The 25,279-nt window shown below is 37.2% G+C and overlaps 1 protein-coding gene across 2 annotated transcripts in view; it reads left to right on the forward strand.

Annotated features, from left to right (window-relative positions):
- The first annotated feature begins 6,019 nt into the window (after positions 1-6,019).
- Positions 6,020-25,279, forward strand: part of LOC131690219 (heterogeneous nuclear ribonucleoprotein K) — a 60,046-nt gene continuing 40,786 nt past the window's right edge. For both annotated transcript variants that reach the window (XM_058975806.1, XM_058975807.1), the window contains exon 1: positions 6,020-6,179. In XM_058975806.1, the coding sequence (XP_058831789.1) occupies positions 6,058-6,179 (122 nt within the window). In that variant the 5' untranslated portion in view covers positions 6,020-6,057. The remainder of the gene's footprint in view (positions 6,180-25,279) is intronic.

Genomic DNA, 25,279 nt, shown 5'->3' on the forward strand with positions numbered 1-25,279 from the left:
CGAGCGAACTCTTTGCCAGAAATCTCGCACAAATCGCGCAAAATACTGGCAGAAATGCTGCCAGAGTCAATTTCGCTTTGCTCAACTTTTGATAACTTTCTGCTTGCCACGGTGACTGGGTAGACTCTGAACCACTCTACTTTTACTGCAAACGGCAAGGGGCATGTTCAGGAGTGTTTCAGTTCCAGATTCAAAATTTTGACAGTTCTATAATATAAAACTAAAAATTTTAAAACTAGATCTTGCTGTCCCCAGCAGTAGTTTTAGCGGGTGTTCTATCCAGCTTAAAATTCATGTCTTGCCATGCCTTCAGCGTTACTGCATTCAAATTTATTTTTCCCTAGTCTATCAGGTCCAAGTGTCTGTGCTAAATACTCTCCATGTATTTAAAACACAGTTCTGACCGTGTTTTAAAATCGGCAACAAATAGAACGGCGTCGTATAACAGTTTTAAATTTTAAAACAAAACTGTTCGAAATTATAAAACAAAACGCTCTACTGCACGCAGATTTTTATTTATGCATCAATAGCATACTTTTCTATCTGCGTCTCGTTTCTTCTGCTGTAACTTTTATGCATTGGACATATTCGGTCTATCCACTCATTGAATGCTTAGAGCATGTTCAGGAGTGTTTCAGTTTTAGATTCATAATTTTGACAGTTCTATAATATAAAACTGAAAATTTTAAAACTAGAACTTGTTCTCCCCAGCAGCAGTTTTACCGGATGTTCTATTCAATTTAAAATCCATGTCTCGCCATGCCTTCAGCGTTAATGTATTCAAATTTATTTTTCCCCAGTCTATCGGGTCTGTCTGTGCTGAAAACTTTGCAAGTATTTAAGACACAGTTCTAAACGTGTTTTAAAAACAGCAACAAATAGAACGGAGTCGTATAAAAGTTTTAAATTTTAAAACAAAACTGTTCGAAATTATAAAACAAAATGCTCTGCTGGGAATATGAATGTTTCAGTTCCAGTTCTACTTTGAAACTCCTATACAAAATAAAACGCTCCTGAACATGCCCTTATTAGAAGTTTATGTATCAAAATACATAAAAATCACAGCAGAAGAAAAGAGACGGGAATAGAAAGTGTGCTAACTATGCATATTTTTGTTTCTCAGTGTGGAGATGTGAATGTTTCAGTTTCATTTCTACTTTGAAACTCCTCACCGGGCACACTGAGCAAAAAGCATCTGAGAATTTCATAAGTCTCGGCATATGAACCAACCTTCTGACGATGTCATTGAACGCTTTAGAATGTCATAGGCAGGCTTATGAATTCATTGATCTTTATTCATGCACTCCATAGACGTACAAATAATGTATTTCATAAAACAGTCTTATGACTTCGCTCCAATATATGCCATTAAGAACTTCATAAGTTTTTCTCATGAAACCCATATGAGATCTGTTATTGATTCTATAAAATTGTCTTTTGTTTTTTATAAACGTCACTTTTGTGAAAAGTTCATAATTGTTTCTTATGAATTCAGTACTGGCCTTGACGGCCAACCAGGAGTTAATAGTTTCAGCACTTTTTGATTACCGCTATTTGAAACAAAAGAAGTGAGATTTTCAGTCAAATTGCAACAATTTTAAATTGTTTTTATGTTATTGAATAAATTACTGTTTGCATTAAATCTGTTTACATGGTTATGATTTTTACAGAAGATATCCGATTATTTGAAATGAAATAAGTTGTGCATATAATTAGTGTCTGACGCGTATTTTATAATTATCAAAATCATTTGAGAAGTAACAATCATTATCATTCAGTTGTCAAGTCCAGTTTCCCAGTTGTCTAAGCCCAGTTTCCCAAGAAATATTGACGAAGCGTTGCTCATTATGTACAAATTTTAATATTTAATGAGAGTTTTCTCTTCAATCTTCTGAAGGGATCTTTACTTGGCGGTTAATTTGTCCCGAAATGAGTTCTACAAGAAGACCACACGAATGAACTCATGAGAAATGACGTTCATGTTTGACAATTCTCAGTGATTTGTTTACTTTGTCAGTTGCGTGAGTTGGAGTGCAACGGGTGCCCATCTGTTACATTCAAACTCACGTAACTCCCATGTAAACAAACCACCGAGAATTGTTAAACGAAGTTCATCCGGCTCATTTTGTGGAGTTATGTCGGTTGGTGTAAAACCGAATATCCTCTCAAGGTTGATTTTTACAGTTGATTTTTTGTCTACACCGAGCAAAAAGCACCTGAGAATTTCATAAGTCTAGACATATGAACCAGCCTTCTGACGGTTCCATTGAACGCTTTAGAATGTCATAGGCAAGCTTATGAATTCATTTATCTTTATTCATGCACTGCATAGACGTCCAAATAATGTATTTCATAAGACAGTCTTATGACTGCGCTCCAATATATGCCTTTACAAATTTCATAAGTTTTTCTCATAAAACCCATATGAGATCTGTTATTGATTCTATAAAATTATATTTTGTTTTTCATAAACGTCACTATTGTGAAAAGTTCATAATTGTTTTCTATGAATTCAGTATTGGCATTGACGGCCAACCACGAGCTAATAGTTTTAGGCCAGCACTTTTTGGTTGCCGCTGTTTGAAGCAAAAGAAGCGAGATTTTTAGTCAAATTTCAAGAAAATTTTAAATATTTGTTTTTTATATTATTCAATAAATTACTGTGAGCATTAAATTAGTTTACATGGTTATTATTTTTGTAGAAGAAATCCGATTAATATTGATATACACTTTGAAATGAATTGTGTATATAATTAGTGTCAGGTGTATTTTATATTTATCTGAATCATTTGAGAAGTAACAGCCATTATCATTCAGTTGTCAAGTCCAGTTTCCCAGTTGTCTAAGCCCATTTCCCCAGGAATTATTGAGGAACCGTTGCTCATTATATACAGATTTTAATATTTAATGCGAATTTTCTCTTCAATCTTCTGAAGGGATATACACTTGGCGGTTTATTTGTCCCGAATATCAATGTTGATTATTACAGTTAATTTTTTGACTACTAAAAACGCTCGAGAAATGTCAGCCATGTTCTAATTTTTATATTTATATAATGAATAATATCCATAAATTAAAAACTCATGGAATTCATTCGAAAATTGTGATGAATTTCATAAGACTGCTCTATATAAATCATAATTTCTACTATGTTTTCTCCTTAGAAATGTCAGCAATTTTCATAAATGGGCACCTATGGCGTTCATTCGGACATTTTCATAAATTTCATAAGACTGTTTTATGAAAATAATAAGAGATGGATTTGGAAAATTTCCCCTCCAAATCATAAGACAGACTTATAAAATCCATTTAAAATCCTTATGTCTGAAAGTCATAAGACGTTTTAATGGAAATTTAAAGTAAATTTTGCTCGGTGTACTAAAAATGCTCGAGAAATGTCAGCCATGTTCTTTTTTTATATAAATGCACAATAATATCCATAAATAAAAAACTTATGGCATTCATTCGAACATTGTAATGAATTTCATAAGACTGTTCTATGGAAATCGTTATTTCTACTATGTTTTCTACTTATAAATGTCAGCAATTTTCATAAATGGGCACCTATGGCGTTCATTCGGATATTTTCATAAATTTCATAAGATTGTCTTATGAAAATAATAAGAGATAGATTTGGAAAATTTCCCCTCCAAATCATAAGACAGATTTATAAAATCCATTTAAAATCCTTATGTCTGAAAGTCATAAGACGTTTTTATGGAAATTCAATGTAAATTTTGCTCGGTGCAAAATTTGCATTGAATTTCCATAAAAACGACTTATGACTTTCAGACATAAGGATTTTAAATGGATTTCATAAGTTTGTCTTATGATTTGGAGGGGAAACTTTCCAAATCCATCTCTTATTATTTTCATAAGACAGTCTTAAGAAATTTATGATAATATCCGAATGAACGCCATAAGTGCCCATTTATGAAAATTGATGACATTTCTAAGTAGAAAACATGATAGAAAAAGTGATTTTCATAAAACAGTCTTATGAAATTCATCACAATGTTCGAATGAATGCCATAAGTTTTTTTTTATGTTTACTATTGTGCATTTATATTAAAACAACGTTCTAACATGACTGACATTTCTCGAGCGTTTTCGATAGAGTGAAAAAATCAACTGTCAAAATAAACCTTGAGAAGAAATTCGGGACAAATGAACCCCCAAGTACAGATCCCATCAGAAGATTGAGGAGAAAACTCTCTTACTAAATATTAAAATTTATACATAATGAGCATCGCTTCGTCGCTATTTTCCGGAAAACTGGATTTAGACAATAAGGTTCATAACTGAATGATTATGTTTACAACTTCTAAACTGATTTTGATAATTATACGCGTCGCGATAAATACGCGCCAGGCACTAATTATATGCACAGTTTATTTCAAAGTTCATATCAATGATAATCGGATTTCTTCAACAAAAGTCATAACCATGTAAATTGATTTAAACCACTCAGTAATTTATTGAATAAATTGAACAATTATTTGAAATTTTGTTTCAATTTCTGTAAAAACCTCGGCTATTTTGCTACAAAACGCAACTAAAAGGCACTGGCTTAAAACTATTAGCTCCTGGTTGGACTTCTATGCCACTACTGAATTCATAAGATGAAATTATGAACTTTTCACAAAAGAGACGTTTATGAAAAATTCAATATAATTTTATAGAATCAATAACAGATCTCGTACACTCAAAAAAAAGTAAACGTTATGCCTATTGATTTTACACATAGATTTTTGCAATTAACTGAGGCATTTAGACACTATTTGCTGGTACATAAACCTAATGTGTGTATTTACAAGAAATGTTAATCTTACATTCACATTTCATAACTATTAGGCACATAAAACCCCATTTTATAACAATATGAACATATAACTTATGTGTGTGCATACATAGTTTATACAGTTGACACATAGAAGGTATGTGTGCGCATGATAACAATTGCATTTCTTCTTCATATGGGGTCATGCATAAATGACGTAGCATTTTGGGGGGTAGGGAGGGTATACCAAATTTGTGACGAAGTGTGACGAGGGGGAGGGTAGGGTCAGAAGTTGTGCGACGTAGCATTAAGTTTAAAACCCATTGTTTAGAGAAAACAATTTAATGATCCTCCATTCCCTAGAGAAATGAATTTAACTTCACACAAGTTACTTTTGATGCGGCTATTCATGAGATAAATTTTACGATTCGCGGAATTACAAGATCGCAAAAATACGAAAAGATTTTGTATGCGGATTTAACTTGCTACATTAGTTAGCTAACGTTGCTAACTAGTAGACTTAGTTTGGAAGCTGAATTATATTTTCATTTCGAATTCAACCAAACAAAATTTAGTAATTTAGATGAACGAATGGTTCTTAGAATCATTGGCAGCTGCACGATTGAAAAACATATGTAATTTTTTTCATCTCCCGGGCGCTTTGCATGGGACGAGGGGGAGGGGGTAGGTAAATGCTACGTTTTTTACGAGGGGGAGGTTAGAATTTTGTGACCAAATGCTACGAGGGGGGAGGGAGGGGTCAAAAATCGCCGAAAAAAAGCTACGTCATTTGTGTACGGCCCCTATGAATTTTAAGCGGTTTGAAGCAAATAGAATTAACGTTTGGATTTTTTTCAGTGTACGGGTTTCATAAGAAAAACTTATGAAATTCTTTAACGCATATGTTGGAGCAGAGTCATAAGACTGTCTTATGAAAAACATAATTTGAACTTGCATGGAGTGCATGAATAAAGATAAATGTCTTCATAAGCCTGCCTATGACATTCGAAAGCGTTTGATGGCATCGTCAGAAGGCTGGTTCATATGCCGAGACTTATGAAATTCTCAGGTGCTTTTTCCTCGGTGCTATACAAAATAAAACGCTCCTGAACATGCCCTTACGGCGGATAGCCTAGAGCAATGTTTAAATAGCCGACCGATCGCCAGCATCTAGTTTAATCAGCCTAGCCGCCTTTTGGTTTACTGGGTATATGCTGTTAAAAGAATTTGATATTCATAGACAGGTCGAACAATCAAAGTGCTCGAATGTCCGGCTTATGACTCATAACATTCGAGCATTAAAGTTCATTGTGTTTGCAAGCCACGCCAAGCCTCTTCGGAAAAGTGAAAATTCCAGTGAAAAAGTGTTTGATTTGCTTCGTATTGGGGAAAAATCAAGGTAAGTTTACATTTTATTTAACAATGTTAACGAGACAAACCTGTGGTAAGTGGAATAGCGTCAGTATATTGTGTTACAGTCGGGCAGAAATTCCAAAATTGCAATTTCATGCATGGGACTAGGATAATGGCGAAACAGCGCAAAAAACGTGCACTTGACAAAGGTCGCTAAAGACCGAAACTCCGGCGTTTGCAAATTCTACGCTTTGTACCACCATTTTCTGAGTAGTTTCACACTGTAGCAATTCGAATTAAATTAATTTCATATAGAATAATTTTACTAACTGAAATAGACCTCCATGCATGAATGCTTTGGACATCGCACGTTCGAAATCATATCTTTTTAAAATGGCGTATCAGAACTAGCAATAAGTTTTCTGTTCAATGTGAAGGTCAGCTTTCTGTACGTTTACATATTTGGCGACTGATTACCGTCAAACGTATAACAAATTGCCGAATTTCGGCAAATCATTATATAATTACGATCTTGGTATGGCAGTACAGAAACTGCTGGGTACTTATCTCTTCAGTGGTGCCATTTTGACCATTTTTAAACAGTGTGCATACTGATAACGATTCGAGATGTTTGTGTTACCTCGTTTAGTGCTTTTCGTAGTTTGTTATGCGAGTATTAAGGTAATGACCACACTTCGACGTCAACATTTCATAAGGCATTATATACAATATGCTCATGTTGAGAAAATGGCGTCTGAAAAATTACCTCGTACTTTATATTCCCATTTATGAACAGGAGCTTGATTTAAGGACCAAACAACTCAATGCCATGTTAAATTAACCATTTTTTCCGAATAGTACACCAGATTTTATTAAAAAATTGTATTTTGAACGATTTTTGCAGATAAATTTTTTGGTCCCTTTTGAAATATCGTACTGGTTTTGTGCCCTCTCTTATAATCCCTTTTCGGCGAGACGATAGCTTATAGTGCGTGCGGGTGAGCCCTTTTGTTTACAGCAAATGATTATGTGACGTTTATTTTGATCCCTTTCTTGGTGTTGCGATGTTTTTGTTCCATTTTCAAGTATAGTCTTTTTCATTAAGAAAAGGGCCCATAAGCAAATTTTCCCGTTTTGTTGTTTGGTGTATATGAACCGTTAATTTTTGAGGGGAAGTGAAAGGGAACATAATCAAAACAAGTTATTTTGCTTATGTGCCTTTTCGATAATCTATTATTTCGCCAACAGCCAGGCTTCAGAACCGGCTTATTTAAGGTGTGTTTAAAGCTTTGTTAGTGTCTATTTGAAGTAAGTATTAACCGGAATTGTTTACGTTTTGTTTATCGGCCCATTTGAAATGTTCTCGTCGACTTCTGTCGCAAAGTGAGATTTTTTTTACCGCTTTGCGGAGAACGAGTTTTTAACTGGAATGTAAACAAAACTTGTCCTTGCCTCCCTCAATAAACATGTTTCAATAATTCACTGACACAGTTTTCAACAATGCATGCCCACTTCTCTCCGTAAATGGGTGGCTGGAAAGTAATTGATATGAACCGTTATTTATTGTGCATTTGGTAAAATATTTATAGACGTTCGATCAGTACATGTAATATTTATTTGGAGAAGAAAGTCCAGCAAACCCATCATTGGTGATATAGTTAAACTGGTTTAAAAGAAGTTGACTGGAAAGTATTGGCTGACAATAAGCAGAAAAAAATAAAAATAATATGCTGACTAATGACTTGCCTATTAATTAACAGCTAAGGGCATGTTCAGGAGCGTTTTATTTTGTATAGGAGTTTCAAAGTAGAACTGGAACTGAAACATTCACATCCCCAGCAGAGCGTTTTGTTTTATAATTTCGAACAGTTTTTGTTTCAAAATTTAAAACTGTTATACGACTCGGTTCTATTTGTTGCTGATTTTAAAACACGTTTAGAACTGTGTTTTAAATACATGCAAAGTTTTCAGCACAGACGCTTAGACCCGATAGGCTGGGGGGAAATATATTTGAATGCAGTAACGCTGAATGAATGGCGAGACATGAATTTTAAACTGAATAGAACATCCGGTAAAACTGCTGCTGGGGACAGCAAGTTCTAGTTTTAAAATTTTCAGTTTCATATAGTAGAACTGTCAAAATTATGAATCTAGAACTGAAACACTCCTGAACATGCTCTAACAATGCCACATGTACACCGAGCAAAATTTACATTGAATTTCCATAAAAACGTCTTATGACTTTCAGACATAAGGATTTTAAATGGATTTTATAAATCTGTCTTATGATTTGGAGGGGAAATTTTCCAAATCCATCTCTTATTATTTTCATAAGACAGTCTTATGAAATTTATGAAAATGTCCGAATAAACGCCATAGGTGCCCATTTATGAAAATTGCTGACATTTATAAGTAGAAAACATAGTAGAAATAACGATTTCCATAGAACAGTCTTATGAAATTCATTACAATGTTCGAATGAATGCCATAAGTTTTTTATTTATGGATACTATTGTGCATTTATATAAAAAAAGAACATGGCTGACATTTCTCGACCATTTTTAGTAGACAAAAAATCAACAGTAAAAATCAACCTTGAGAGGATATTAGGTTTTACACCAACCGACATAACCCCACAAAATGAGCCGGATGAACTTCGTTTAACAATTCTCGGTGGTTTGTTTACATGGGAGTTACGTGAGTTTGAATGTAACAGATGGCCACCCGTTGCACTCCAACTCACGCAACTGACAAAGTAAACAAATCACTGAGAATTGTCAAATATGAACGTCATTTCTCATGAATTCATTCGTGTGGTCATCTTGTAGAACTCAATTCGGGACAAATTATCCGCCAAGTATAGATCCCTTCAGAAGATTGAAGAGAAAACTCTCCTTAAATATTAAAATTTGTACATAATAAGCAACGCTTCGTCAATATTTCTTGGGAAACTGGGCTTAGACAACTGGGAAACTGGACTTGACAACTGAATGATAATGATTGTTACTTCTCAAATGATTTTGATTATTATAAAATACGCGTCAGACACTAATTATATGCACAACTTATTTCATTTCAAATAATCGGATATCTTCTGTAAAAATCATATAAACAGATTTAATGCTCACAGTAATTTATTCAATAACATAAAAACAATTTAAAATTGTTGCAATTTGACTGAAAATCTCACTTCTTTTGTTTCAAACAGCGGTAATCAAAAAGTACTGAAACTATTAACTCCTGGTCGGCCGTCCAGGCCAGTACTGAATTCATAAGAAACAATTATGAACTTTTCACAAAAGTGACTGTTGTGACCGGTAGAAATTCGCGGTATCAAACCTTCCACTCGCGACGGAACTTGGAAGCGGGTGATAATTTCAGCAGGCAACGGCGACAGGAAAAAGATATGGTGTGGTGGAACTTCAATTTTATTTGCAGCGATGTGCACTCTCCAACGGTTCAATTCAACTTGTCAGCTCCTTGCGGTCTGACGTATCGCAGAAGCTGATCACTATCCTAGTGTGGGTGACGAAAACGAATAGAAGACGAAAGTGATACACGGCTAGCGTGCGCGAGTGGGGTTACAGAGTAAACCCTACACTCTCATCGGATTTTCTGGGTCACTTTACTCATTCTGTACGGTAATCCTAAACAGTGACGTTTATGAAAAACAAAACACAATTTTATAGAATCAATACCAGATCTCATATGGGTTTCATGAGAAAAACTTATGAAATTCTTAAAGGCATATATTGGAGCGAAGTCATAAGACTGTTTTATGAAATACATTATTTGTACGTCTATGGAGTGCATGAATAAAGATCAATGAATTCATAAGCCTGCCTATGACTTTCTAAAGCGTTCAATGACATCGTCAGAAGGTTGGTTCATATGCCGAGACTTATGAAATTCTCAGATGCTTTTTGCTCAGTGTAGGCTAGACATGCCCTTATTTATCTCATTGGTCCCAATGTCACTCCATTTCGAGGATATTGCGCACTTCCCACCAACCTGGACTCCGCACTTTCGAAGTGCGAGTGATCAAACTGCTACTGAAAACTGCGAGCTGTCAAATCACATGTATTTCAAGTGATAGAGATGGTATTTTCATGGACAGACCAGTCGAGCTAACCAGTCTATGAGAAGAATTCAATAGAAGAATAGTAAGTGCGCAGTGTGGTTAGAATCCAGTTTTTACTGCCACAAGCAATAACTCGGCGTACATTGATTGGATTGCACTTAAATATGTATCAAAGTCTTTGCTCTTTCTGCTCTCCCAATGTCACACCATTTCGAGGATAACTCGGCGTACATTGATTGGATTGCACTTAAACATGTATCAAAGTCTTTGCTTCTAAAGAAGCAGATCAATAAAAAAGCTGGCTTGGGAAATGTAAAATATTCGTATTCCAACGAAGAGAAAAGTCGAGTGCAACCCACCCTTATTCATCTAACCATTTGAGTATTCAGAATGGGTGGGATCTGGGAGGGAGAAACAGACTCAATAAATGTGAATGTCATAGCCAGCCAGAACGAAACTGTCACTCCGAGCCACAAAAAAGTGTTCATCGAGGAAATGAGAGTATTGTTATCATATGCTTGCTTGAAAATGTTTCCGAACGATGAATTTCCTTGATTTTTTGTCTAGATTGGGTGTAGCAGTAAATATTATTAAAGTTTTTTTGTGATTTTAATGCCATTTTGAAATTAGCCAGATAGATTTTTCGGTAATCCGTGCTGCCACAATCAAATAAATTGTATTTCTATGTATTCAATGATGAATAAGAATTTAGATGCGTTCAAAAGTTTCGAGCATCGTTTTAAGACAATATTGCGATCTTGCTATAATGTAAAATAAACGCTAATTTTATATGAAAATGTCAAATAATATTTACATTTTAAGCTCAATGAACTACGCCTAAAATATATTTTATGCTTGTTATAAAACCAGTTATGGAAATGTGACGTAAATGTAAATGTTCTCTACTCCAAGAAATGGGAATATGGAATCAAAAAATATGCTGTGACGTGCACGTTTTTTGGTAATTCAAAAATACTTTTTGGTTTTAAATAATTTATATCATCTTTCTATTTAAAACATGTCATAAAAGCTATTTTCATATCTATAGTAAAGACAAGTAATAATTGTGTAAATCGTGCGAAGAAAGTTTTAAAAATTTGTGACTGATTTAACAATTTTAGAATGAGTGACACCTTGCTAGTCAGATTTGATGGTTCTCCAGTTTAAAGTTTCTTTTGAGAGTATACTGCGAAAATGAAAATCATCAACGGCTTAGATGCATGCTAATAAATATAAACAAAGTTTCGAAAAAAATTGGCAAGTTACTTCGACGTGAAGTTTGACATCGACATAATATTTTTAATGTTCGGGTGCTCATGCAGCTTAATCTGATGATCAGAATCATGAAAAAATTCCATTTCTATCTATTAGTTAAAATCTTACACTTCGAAAGTTATTTGCAAAATAACCTTGGCTAAATTTGACAGTTCGACGGTTAAAATTGTTTGATGATGTAAAAAGAAAGGTGGAAACAGTTTTCTGTACTTTATTTAGGATGGCAATATTTTTCAGTAGTAAATAAAGGGGAAATATAAAAACGAAAACATGTTATATCAAACGTTTTGTCGTTTATTTCATTATATGGATATTTACGTTCCAAGGCTGCAGCCGTACCTATATATATCTACCTATCAAATACCTATGCATTGGTCAACATTTCACAAATCAGATAAACATGCCTCTACCGGCGAGTTTCCTTATTCAAGGATTCTGTTAGTTAAATTTTTATACAATTAAATTCTTTTTTTTTCAGATTGAATTTAATGTTGTATCGGTTTTTAATATTCAGTTTAAGCAATTTTTTAGGAAACCGTGGTAGAATGAAGGAGAAGAACGGCACAAAAATCCTATTTTAAAAGTATAAGATTAGACACATCGTTCCGAAATTTGTCCCATTTCACTCGAGTACTGGAAGCAAACTGTCGGCTGACTTTATCTTCAAATCAATGTAAAGCACCCGGGAAAAAAACTTTCACTGATTTTATACTGTCCCAAGATCCTTTCCATCACACGATTGAAGTCATGTGCCGGTAACACGCTTGCATCAATGACACGCAAAAAGAAATTTGCTCATTTGGCCTGTGTTAAGCCAAAGAGAACCAAGAGCCATTTTGAGGTGTATGCTCTAAAATCGCTATAGCATCCAATGTAACACTAGGAACTTCAATATCTATTATTTTTTGGGAACTCAAATAGCTAACGAAAGCAAGTAAGTGTTCTTTAACTTTTATGTGAATGCTAAGTTAGCGCAAAATGAATTTTGGCACGAAAAATACAAGAAAAAAATTATGGCGCTCAGTTCGGTTTGGCTTAACGCAGGCCATTTATGCGTCGCCCACCTTGATTGATTTTGGCTGTCGAAAGTTTTCTTGCTTCTTGACAAGTGCTATTATTTACACTTCGTGCGTAGTGTCTGTTTCTCCCTCCCAGGGTGGGATCAATAGAGGTGCTAATATCAATTAGGGCATAGTAACCCTACTTCAACATTTTTAATAAGGGCAAAACTAGCAGTGGCAACGATAGGAACGTTGTCTATTTAAAAACTCCTATTTTTTTCGTCGCAGATTAAATCAACTTTTTTTTGGTAAAAATCATTACTTACAAATGTGACCAATGGAAGTTCTATTCATACGAATGAAGGCTTGTAGGCAATATGTTCACCTAACAATTTGATCTTAGGATATTGCTGTCCTAAACTATTGCAAAAATACAATTGGCGAAATTGTCTTTCCTTTATTTAATTAGATGGGATTTTCGATTGATTGACACCGGTGTAGTGTAGTGCACTGGCTTTGCACTTTCTAGCAGAAGTGTCAATGGAACATACCCAGTTTTCTGCACTTCTGCTAGAAAATGCAAAAATGGTGCAGTTCCAGTGCACTCCACTACACCGGTGTCAATCAATCGGAAATCGTAAGAGTTTCTTCCTCCTTGGTCATTGCAAAAATTAGAGCGATGTTTTATTTTGCTACCATTTTCTTCGATATTTTTGACAATTATTAAGCTGTTACCAATTGCAAATAGTTACAAAAATCACTATCAAAAAATGCAGAAGGAATCAATCGATTGCGTAAATTAAGAGTTTTTGTAAAAAACAGTGCTAATACTTAATAATACTTCAAATCGCCGAAAGGGCGACACTTAGTCGATCAAAGCACAGTGATTGGCCGTTTGGCATAAAAGTCATTTGGCATAATGGTTATTTGCCATAATCACTGCACTGGAAAGAATACTTTAGACGGAATCTTGAGCTTGTGCGACCACCCCTGGCTTGCTACTCCGTTATCGATCGGCACTAGCTGAAGTTGCACAGAGAATCAGTAGATAATTATGCTTGGGAGTAGCGAAACATCTTTCAATGTGCAACTCCTGGAAATCCTAAAATGTTTTTGATCAATACCGGCGCCGGCCAGGCCCGAACGTAGATCGCGGAAGGAAAGGGAAGGAATGTTTAGTCCGATACTTGCTTTTGCTAGAGGCCGTATATACTACTGCGCACTCCACAAGTGTCACGGGAGGAGGATATTTTTGTTAGAGTATAGAAGTTGGATATACTTCTTTACTGACGCCAGAGAGGTGATTCCACTACCTGGACTAGATATCGATCCACCAATTTCATGGACCGGGGACCAACGGCTTTACTTCCCTTCCGAAGGAAGACGCGATCACAGATTTTTTTCACCTCAGCAATTGCAGCAATGCGGAATGTCAAAAAGTGCTGCCAAACGACTATGTGGGTATTGAGAGGGGAAGTACAAGAGGAAGCCCATGCAAAGCTTATGGGAGCTTCCGTGATGCCAGTTTATATTCATGGTTGCTAGTTTTACTTTTTTTCTCCGCAAGTCTGTTATATAGACGTTCGTCCGAAAACCATTTACCAGAATGGACCATTTACCCGCATATCATTAACTCGAATGGGCCATTCACCCGATTGGATCACTCGCCCGAATGTCATTATCCCGAATAGCATATTCACTCAAACATAACAAAAAATCGGTAATTGTCTAGTTTAGAGATAGATAGATGATAGAGGTCCGATTTTAAAGCTGTTTTTGCCAAAAAGTTGTATTTTAACCTAAATAAACCAAATATGAGAGAGGAAAAGTAAAATTTTTATCCAAAGCTTGATAAACTAAACAATTACAAGTGAGCTTATGAGGCGGAGCTAGTGTGATGCGGTTTGGCCGCATATCCGAGCCCAAGGATCCGAAGCGGCGCAAAGCCGTTGAGGTTCCGTTGGGCGAGGCGTTTATCCACCCGTCGCCGGAGTTATAGGCAAACTTGTGATCCTCTCGTTTGCCCGGTTTACTCAAACATAGGGGCTAAAGCTAGTTTAAAGCCGACTGAGCGACAGCACAGTCGGACAGTACACCAGAAAGCGATGTGGCGTAGCCACATTAGTCAGGCTACGCCACATCGATTTTAGGTGTACTGTCCGACGCCGCTGAGGATCCGTTGTCAATGCCACAAATGCTCTTAAGGTGCAAACTGATACATATAGGGCGGTTGTCCTCAGGGAGTCGTTCTGTCACCTTTGTTCTGGAACTTAGTAGTCGACGGTTTGTTGAAGAAACTCAAGGAGCTTGGATCTCCAACCTACGGGCTCGCTGACGATTATCAAACACTAATTACTAGATTTTGCATCCGAACAATCTTTGATTTAATGCAACAGACATTAAGAGCTGTCGAACAGTGGTGTCGACAAGCTAAATTATCAGTTAACCCAAGCAAAACTTCAATGGTTCTTTTTACGAAGAAGCGAATAACAACCGGGGTTCGTTCCTTTCAGTTCTTTGATTCTGAGCTACTGTGTGCAGATCAAGTCAAATACGTTGGAGTTATATTGGATTCTAAACTGAATTGGTCTGCTCACATTGAGTTCAGAGTCAAGAAAGCGTGCATGGCCTTTGGGCAGTGCAGACGAACTTTTGGAAAAGTCTAAAACCTAAATGCATCTATTGGATTTACACGACAATTGTACGTCCAATACTGTCATACGGATGCCTTGTGTGGTGGCAGAGGAGAGAGATGATGACAGTCCAGTCAAAGTAAAACTGTCTGCAAAGAATGGCTCTCATGGCGTTAACTGGTGCTTTCACCACGACTCCAACTGCTGCTCTTGAAGCACTTCCAAATATCAAGCCATTACACATACACCTCAAACAAGAAGTACTTGCATGTGCATACAGACTGCAGGTTACTGCGCTTTGGAACAGTAACCATGTTGATCTTGCTACCAGTCATACACTATTGTGGTCACAAATGGTTACATGGGGTGAAAATATTCTTGCTCCCAGCGATATTACACTCACTTTTAGTTTTCCTTACAGGACATTCCATGTAAAGATTCCCTCTCGAGAGGAGTGGTTGTCTGGCTATATGGAAAGACAACAACAAACGCAAGTGGTCTGTTACACTGACGGTTCTCTGATGGAGGGACGTGCTGGTGCTGGTGTCTACTGTCGTGAAATGAGATTGGAACAATCTCACGCACTAGGTAGATACTGTACTGTATTCCAAGCAGTAATCTTTACGATTATGTGCGGGGTACAATCGGCCTTTCAACTGAGTTTGTCCGGCAGAGTTATAATCTTCTGCTCCGATAATCAGGCTGCAATCAAGGCCCTTAGTTCAGACAAATCGCGGTCCAAGCTAGTGATCGCGTGTCGAACCCAAATCGAAGAACTAAGCATTGTCGACACTATCTACCTTGTCTGGGTGCCCGAACATTCCGGTAATATTGGAAATGAATGGGTTGACGAGTTGGCAGGTTCAGCGATTGACTTTGTTGGTCCTGAGCTCGCGCTTCTAATTTCGACAAGTTGGATAAGGGAAAAACTACGGTCCTGGGCTTCGTCCGAGCACCGCAATTATTAGAGAAATCTTCAAACGTGTCGCCAAACAAAGTCGTTTCTAGAACAACCGTGCCCAGTGATTTCGAAAAATCTACATTTTTCGAAGTTCCTCTGCGGCATGCTGACCAGGGCTTTAACCGGCCACTGCAAACTCAATTAACACATGTCAACTATTCAGTGCGCTAAGTCTTTTTCATGTGATCTTTGTGAATCCGACTACGTAACCTCCTATCATATGATATGCAACTGTCCAGCGGTAGCGCAATTGCGATTTCGTGTTTTCGGCTTTCCTTATATAGACGAAACCAGAGGCGACGCGTGGTTCCACCGTCAACCTGTTCAATACTACAAAATCCCTCAAAATCGACGATTCTAACATCGAACGAATAGTACCAACAAAAGATGTTTGGCGGACGGGTTTTTCTGATCGCAGGAGTTGAGCAAAACAAATTTGTTGTCAAAACCCATCGGTGAATTATCAAACAAACGTCTTGTGGAATATCTAATTCAAGAGAGTTCCATAGAAAAAGCAAAAAAGATATATTTCATCCGTATAGGCAACCGCTTACTTCGTATTGAAAAAGATTTCTCAATTTAAATTTCAACAACCATGTCTAAAGGCATTATTGAATACTCATAAGTCATGTTATGATTCGAATTAACCTCCAATGTAGAATCTTATTTTTTACACCGAGAATTATTCCTTCTTTTGTATAAGATAGGTTGAAACATTTATTAACCTGTTTGAAATCATCTATTAATTCTACAAAACAGGAGAGAAATTTAAATGTTCCATACTGCCGCTAGAAGCATAATTGTCCCATGTGTATAGGGATTCCCATAGCACATGGGACAATTATGCTTCTAGCGGCAGCATATGCAATACCAAAAAATTCATTTTCCTCGCGAAATGGCGTAAGAAAGAGACTTTTAACATTATTGCAATGTAACGCGAAACGATTCGAATGAAATCCATTATGTCCATTTTACATTTTCAGTAGACATGTTTTCAATGTGTAAATGCAAAGAACAAACAATTTCAACGAAGCAGGTACATGGTTTATTACTTTCGTTGAACCAGCCAAATCCATACGTGCTTATAACTAATATGTCTCAAGGGCAGAAACATATGGTTAGACTACCCAAGAAAACAAGCGTTCGACCGACAGCTGTGAACGTATGGCACAACTGCGAAGCGTGTTGGAAAATTAAAAAGCGCTCTCGTTTCGCACACAGAGCTCTAACGAGCAAATGGACATCGCTACAATGCACGCTGGTTCAATATTTGATATTGAACCGGTGCAAAAGAGAATAGAAAAAAAAAACCGTCGCCCATGGCTCTCAGGCCGCTGCTGCTGCTCCATCCAAATCGTGCGGTGAGAGTACGAGATGCGTGCATGTTTGAGGATGAACTGGTGAAACCATTTTCTGAAATTTTACTGGAGACCGGTTGGTTTATCGTTCAAATCTGAATGACCTTAGTGTTTTATTTTTCCCTTCATTGAAAATATTTTGCTGAATTCTACAGTTCATTTAAACTTGAAATGGGTTTCGGTTTGTCTGATTTGGCTTACCTGTTCAATGAACAGGTTGAACGTACCGACGCGTCGCCTCTGGACAAAACCATGTTTGGACGACTGAAACTTAGAGATATACTAAAGTTTCTTATCCGATGTAGTAAAGAGATTTAGGCTTACTCTCAAGCAAGTTGAACTACTTGTGAGTTTAACTTACCTGTTGTTTATTTTTGTTTTTGTGCTGTTATTTTTACCACCCTCCAAATTCTACTCCCCCCCATTTAAGCCAATTGTTGGCAGGACCTCTTATCACCACTCAACTTCATTGACTCTCCAACTGATAGCCGTCAGTGTGACAGACGCCTTCGCAAGTACACTGCAAATAATCCGCACATTGAATTCAAGTTTTCAACACTTAATTTTGCCGCATCTGTCTTGACACTTAGATCTCATGTGTCAGACACTTATGTTTCATATGCATGGTTCATTCAAGTTAAGTGTCTGACAAATGGTTGTTAAATATAATTCATATAGAATTTAAGTTTGCATCAACTTGAATATTATCTTATTTCCTATAAAAGTCATGCAAAAATATGTTGATTTTTAAATGGAAGAACATAGGTATCTAAACGATTTAAAGATTTTTTTGGTTCATTAAATATTTTTTATTTGAATTTAACTGAATACATTCTGTAAAAAAAGAAAGAATGCGTATGTTAATGTTATACAAATTTTACATATATTACAATTAACAAATATTATTAACACCTAACCATCGCTTCCTCCAAGTTAAAAAATCATCTTCTGTAAAGTTATGGACCATCGATTTCGTTTCCTGCAAATACAAGCTTATATATAAATAATGCAAGCAAACATTTTCAGCATTTACTTACCATCCAAAATCTTCCAAATATGTTTATAAAACTTACAATTAGGTATTTCCGCTTGTTTTGAGACTGATTGTGGAACAGTGAAATTATAATGGACTTCACACTAAATGTTTCCAAAGTTGTCAAAAACATGGTTTTCATGGGCACAACATTTATGATTTAATATGCCGACACTTAAAATTTAAATGTGATGACAATCGAACAAGCCATCGGGTGGCACACTTATATTTTAAGTGTACTATTTTGTTAAAGACCAAAAGGAAAGTGTGATTTTAAACTTAAAACTTATGTGTCGAATCTCTTCGAAAGAAAGTGTACCTTATTTATAGTGATGAGCAAAACATTTCTGATTCAATGCGCTGACTTTTAACATTTAATTGTGATAACACTTAATGCTGCCGCATTTGTCAAAACCATGGATTCCATGGGCAAAACATTTATGATTTAATATCCTGACACTTAAAATTTAAATTTGATGACAGTCAATCATATCATTGCGCGGCACACTTAAATTATAAGTGTATATTCTATTAAAGGGCAAAGGGAAAGTTCTTGAATTCTCAGTGTGGCTTGAAACTTGAAACTTATGTGTGAAATCTCTTTGAAAATATGTGTAGATTATTTGCAGTGTAGTGATGACCGGAGATGATTCCGAGGCTGTCATCGTTAGTTTAGTTTGTGGTAAAGCGAGCGCAAGCATGCAACGAAAGTTGCTCGAAGCGTTTTATATTTGTCAAATTAATAAAGTATTTTATATATTATTATCATTTGCGTCTCGACATCATTACACCGCTCCAATATCACAACAGTGGCGACGAGTGGTTGTAAAATTCGTGCCGGGATTCATCCAGATAGTAAGCAGTTCAACGAATCAGTCAAGAGCGGAAAATTTTGCACATGGCAACCAACGAAGGAACAGTTCCTGTACCAGGTTTTAGAAGCCAGCAACCGCAGCAGACCAGTCTCTCGGAAGCGGTTGTAAGCATCCTCACCAACCCACAGTGGGGCCGGACTGGACAAAACCCCCAAAATTTATTGTCGATTTTTATACCTTTTACATGTTCTCCAGAATCTACCATACCTAACGCTGTATTCGCCAAGTTTTTGAGTCAATCGATTGAAAAATATAAGTGCTACATTTTTTGAACCGTGCAAGGTCTTGGAAATCTGCAAGAATTTGAGTGACAAAATGTTTTTGTTCAAATTCATATCGCTTAAATAGCTACTAAAATAATAATTTAACAACACATATACTCCTATAATCGCAAGTCAGTCCCATGTAGATAGGGAATCCCACAGAACATGGGACTGACTTGCGATTATGGGCAGTATAGGCGTTTCTAATAGAAAATCATCTCAGAAATTCAACAATATAACTATGTTGTTTAACGCGGACTTAATTACATTGAGCGAGTCATCTCTTTAACGGTAAAAACGTGTTCAAGGATCTCATCTAGTACAACTGACGTAGAATTTTATCGAGTTTCCAAAAATCATAATGTCATCTTGTGCCGAAGGTTGATATTTGGTCATTCGTAAAATTAGTTTTATCATGGAGACGCATGGTATTTTTTTGATTTCATGAAGTTTTGCATTATTATTCACCGGTGGATTTCTTTTTCTGAACGCGGCTTGTGAATTCAGGGTTTGGGCTATTTCTTTGAAACAAATATAAGTACGCCTTATCCGTCTTGCAACTATGGCTCGTGTTTTTACATATTCACAGTTACTTGCAGTATAGAAAAATTCGAATAAATAGACGCAAACTAATTGCAACTATTATTATATCTTTCCATTAATCCTATTTCTTTGGTAGGTATTGGTGATATATGTAAGGTAAACGCATAAGTGTGTGAAGTGTTCTTTTAACCCGATTTTTAGTTATTGGCCAGTGATGCAACATTTATTTTCAAATACAAACTCCCTATTGAATCTATCACAATCAACAATCAAATTCAGAAACTCCCTCAATAATTCACTTCCAAATTTGACGAGAGTTTCATGCAAAAACGCTCACGCCTCTATTTCAATGCATACACAAACAGTGCAAAGTATGCTCAGGATATTTTTGCACGAATAACCAAGTAAGTACCCATAAGGAGAGAAATTCATATCATCAATGGAATTGAAAATCAATGGAAAAGTTTTAAGCGGCTTAGCTGCAGTATGCATCGTATGAGCAAATGTGAATAAAGTAGGGCATGATTTGAGATCTTCATCAAAATCAAAAAAAACCTGTCATCTTTTAATAGCTTTGGCGAAAACTATAAATAAATAAAGAATTTAAGGCATTCTATCAAACACCTTAACTGCCTATAATCGTAAGTCAGTCCCATGTAGATAGGGAATCCCATAGAACATGGGACTGACTTGCTATTATGGGCAGTTAAGCAGGCTATCTATCTTTGCTATCTTTTATAACTATTCTAAATGCATACGTTCATAAATTAGTATATCAGGATTATCTCTTAAGGAGCTATGAAGCTTTACGATGATTTTGACGGTGGTATTCAGATTGGACTGAAGATCTAGAAAACAAATGTATAAAAATACATTTTTATTCACCAGATTTCGATAAATTGGAACCACCCTAGCTAGATCGTTACTAAGAACAACCCTAGGAAATCAAAATGTGTCAGTTGACTTACCTATCTGTTTTAAAAAGTTAATAAAATTCACTTTTGCGAAATTAAAGAAATAAACTTTAGAACCACCCTAGGGTATCTAATTTTCATTTTAGCGTCCTAATTTAATCAAAATCGAGTTCAGCGCACCAAAATTACCCTTAGATGATATTTTCAGTCATTTTAAACTACTTTTGAGGTTTTGTCCAGGTTTTGTATGGAGTGGATCCACTGTGCAACCAGCAGGCACTAATGACAAAAAAGTCACAGCAGCTGGCCGCCACGCAAGAAGCCATCAAGAACTTGTCTCGTAATGAGGTTATATTGGAATCTCTTTCAAGCAACATGGCGGAATCCACGTATGACAAAGACAATGGGCACACGTTCGACGCATGGTTTTCCCGCTATACTGATCTTTTTCACAAAGACGCTGGAAAACTGAATGACGCTGCAAAGGTACGACTTTTGCTAAGAAAAATGAGCCCACAAGACCACGAGCGTTACAACAGCTTCATTCTACCAAAGCTTACTCGTGAGTACACCTTCGTTGAAACCGCCGAGAAGTTGAAAGCGCGGTTTGGAGCCACAGTGTCCACTTTTCGCCGGCGTTACAACTGCCTCCAGACAACCAAGGAGGATGGTGAAGATTATCTTGCCTACTCGTGCTAGGTAAACAAATCCTGTGTTGACTTCAAACTTTCGGAGCTGACAGAGGAGCAGTTTAAATGCCTCATTTACGTCTGCGGTCTCAAATCAAACAAGGAGGCAGAGATCCGGATGCGGCTCATCAATAAACTCAACGAAACAGCAGATATCACCCTTCAACAAGTCGTTCAGCAGTGCAACAACCTTGTGGGTGGGTAGCGTAGTTGGTAAATAAATTGCCTTGTACGCAGCGCACCTGGATTCGGGTCCCGACCCCGCACATAGGGTTAGAATTTTTTCATAAGAGATTTTTCTAACCCGAAGAGGCGAATGACCTTAAAAATTGAAAATAAAAAAAACTTGTGAACTTAAAGCAGTATACCGTGCTGGTGGAGAACCCGTCCACAGTTAATTATTTCACACACTAGCGGTCGTCGAATCAAACGCACCAATCAACCGGTGCTAGCAGCGATCGTGAGCAGCCACGGACTCCTTGCTGGTCGTCCGGCGGAATGCATTTCAAAAAGGACTGCCGATTTTGCGACCACTATTGCAGAGATTGCGGTAAACAAGGTCATCGTGTGGGCTATTGCTCCTGTTTTTCGTCGAAACCGTCGGTCAGCACATCTTTCAAAAAGCTGCCGACGAAGAAAAAGAAGCAACGTGAGCAATCAACAAAAACAGTGACAGTGCAGAAAGTCAGCCAAGGTCGGAAATTCGTTGGTGTTCAGTTGAACAACGTGCCTCTCCAATTGCAATTGGATTCTGGGTCCGATATATCCATCATCTCGCATAAGTCGTGGATTCGGATCGGTCGTCCACTGGTTAAATCTGCATTTTGCCGGGCCAAAACGGCATCTGGGGAGCCGCTGAAACTCGTCTCGGAGCTGCAATGCAATATTACCCTCAATGACTGGTGACGTAGGTAAGTTTTTTGTCGCTGCTCCTAATGTCAACCTGAACATTTTAGGCATTGACATGATGGACCTGTTTAATTTGTGGAATCAGCCAATTACGCCATTCTGCATTCACATCGGCACTCCAAAGACGCAAGGTATAGCAGAACTACAGGATCGGTTTCCCAATGTTTTTACTCACCAAATAAGTCTGTGCAATAAGACTCCAGTGCAGCTTGTGCTCAAGGGAAACCCCAAACCAGTGTTTCGTCCAAAACGACCGTTTGCCTACAGTATGGAGAGCGTCGTAGAAGACGAACTAAACAGGTTTGAAAGCTTTGGGATCATAAAGAAGGTCGACTTTTCTTGTCGTCGTGCGAAAACCGAATGAAACTGTTCGGATCTGTGCGGATTTTTCGACTGGTCTAAATGCGGTACTTGAGCCGAACAATTACCCGAGCAGAGTTTGACAACAAATTGAAAACTAAACTTGATATTGTGATGTTCGGCGAATGATTACTCAGGTTGTTGTCGTTTTAACGGGTTAAAGATCAAAATGGAGAGCAGCAAAATTGTCCTATGACATCAAACAGAAAACTAATTTTGCTATCAGTGGGAGCAAATTGAAAGCTCATTGAGATGTTGAAATTTTTTTTGATAGCGAAATATGTATTCACTTTGATGTTTTACCAAAGAAATATAAACAAAGAAAATTATTATAAGAAACAAGTACAGCAAAATGAGATCAAAATTTGATGTCATATTAAAAAAAAACAAAAACTTATAGCAAAATAAGATTTCAATTTGATGCTTTTATCAAGATATGCATTATACTTGTTGTAATTTTGATGTTCGACTTTGCTCGGGTACCCTTTGCCTCTGCCGGAAGACATTTTTACCAAAATGGCAAACTGTCGGATTTTCAGTTACATCGATTTATCTGATGCTTACCTCCAAGTACAAGTGGACCAGGCCAGCCAACCGCTTCTCACCATCAACACACACCGAGGCCTATTTCAGTTTACCAGGCTGACACCCGGTATCAAAGCAGCACCGGGAGCGGTTCAGCAGTTGATGGAAGAAATGCTTGCTGGACTTGAGTACACTACTGGTTATTTGGATGACATTTTGGGGGGAGGCCGTACGGAAGCGGAACATCAACACAACCCGGAGTTTGTTCTTGAACGCTTGCAAGATTACGGTTTCACTGTGCGCATCGAAAAATGTTCCTTCAATATGCCAGGTTAAGTACCTGGGCTAAATTCTCGATGCTGAGGGTATACGACTGGACCCAGAGAAAATAGCACCGACTGTCAACATGCCGCCTCCACATGACATCTCAACATTGCGTGCGTACCTAGGTGCTGTGAACTTTTTCGGCAAGTACGTCAAGGGAATGCGCACGCTCCAGCAGCCCATGGATCAATTGCTCAAAGCTGGCACAAAGTTCCTGTGGTCGCCAGAGTGTCAGAAATCATTCGATCGATTCCGTGAACTTCTCCAATCAACGTTGTTGCTGACGCAGTATAATCCCAGGTTGGAAATCATCGTGTCGGCAGATGCGTTAAACGTCGGGCTGGGCACCCGCATTGCACATAAGTTTCCCGATGGATCCGTAAAAGCCATTTGTCACGTGTCCCGCAGCCTGACAGTTGCTGAAAACAATTACAGTCAGATCGAGAAGGAAGGATTAACGATAGTATTTGCAGTGACGCGATTCCATAGGACGATCTTCGGTAGTTGGTTCAGTTTGTTGACCGATCGCAAACCGCTTTTAGCAATCTTCGGATCAAAAAAGGGCATCCCCGTCTACACAGCCAACCGCCTACAGCGATGGGCCCTAACGCTACTGCTATACGATTTTACCATCTGCTACGTACACACGGATAATTTTGGTCATGTTGACGTACTATCACGGCTTATGAATCGTCACGTGCGGCCAGACGCGGAATTTGTAATTGCCACTCTCGAACTGGAACAAAGTATTCGGATCATGATTAACGAGTCACTACAGGTTTTTCCGTTTTCGTTTAAGAGGTTATACAAAGTTGGAACTCAAAAAATCGAAAAAAAATTGTTGAATATTCCGAAAGCATGTACTTTTGAAAATATCTGTGCGAAATTTCATCCAAATCGGAGCACCAGATTTCAAACTACAGCCGTTCGCAGCGCGAACGAAGTTAAGACAAAACTTTAAACGCGATTATCTTGGAACTAAGTTTTTTAAAAAGTACCGTTGGGGTGAACGTGATATCTCAAAAACTATTCATCAGATCTTCATCAAACTTTTTTTGAATTGTTTGTATTTATATTCTCGTGTACTTCAACGGTTTCTTTTTCATCTAAAAATTTTCGATTCTTTGCAATGATTTTTTGTTTAAAATTTTGCACACCAAAAAACTCAATTTTTTGGTCGACATGTTTTTTTTAGCAGGAATTTTTTTTTTTTTTGGGAACCGATCCGTTCAAGTACATCACAATACATTTTTCTTCAATAATCTTTTTACTTTTTTGATTTCTGTGGAGTGGTTCGGCTTGGAGAGCGTTCACCGCATACCTCTGCCATAAAAACACGCTTCGGGGGATAGGCCGTTACTCCAACCTTGATTTTTTTTAATTCAACTTGTTTTTTCGAAGT

The sequence above is a fragment of the Topomyia yanbarensis genome, chromosome 3 (genome assembly GCF_030247195.1).
Source record: "Topomyia yanbarensis strain Yona2022 chromosome 3, ASM3024719v1, whole genome shotgun sequence".
Classification (NCBI taxonomy): Eukaryota; Metazoa; Arthropoda; class Insecta; order Diptera; family Culicidae; genus Topomyia; species Topomyia yanbarensis.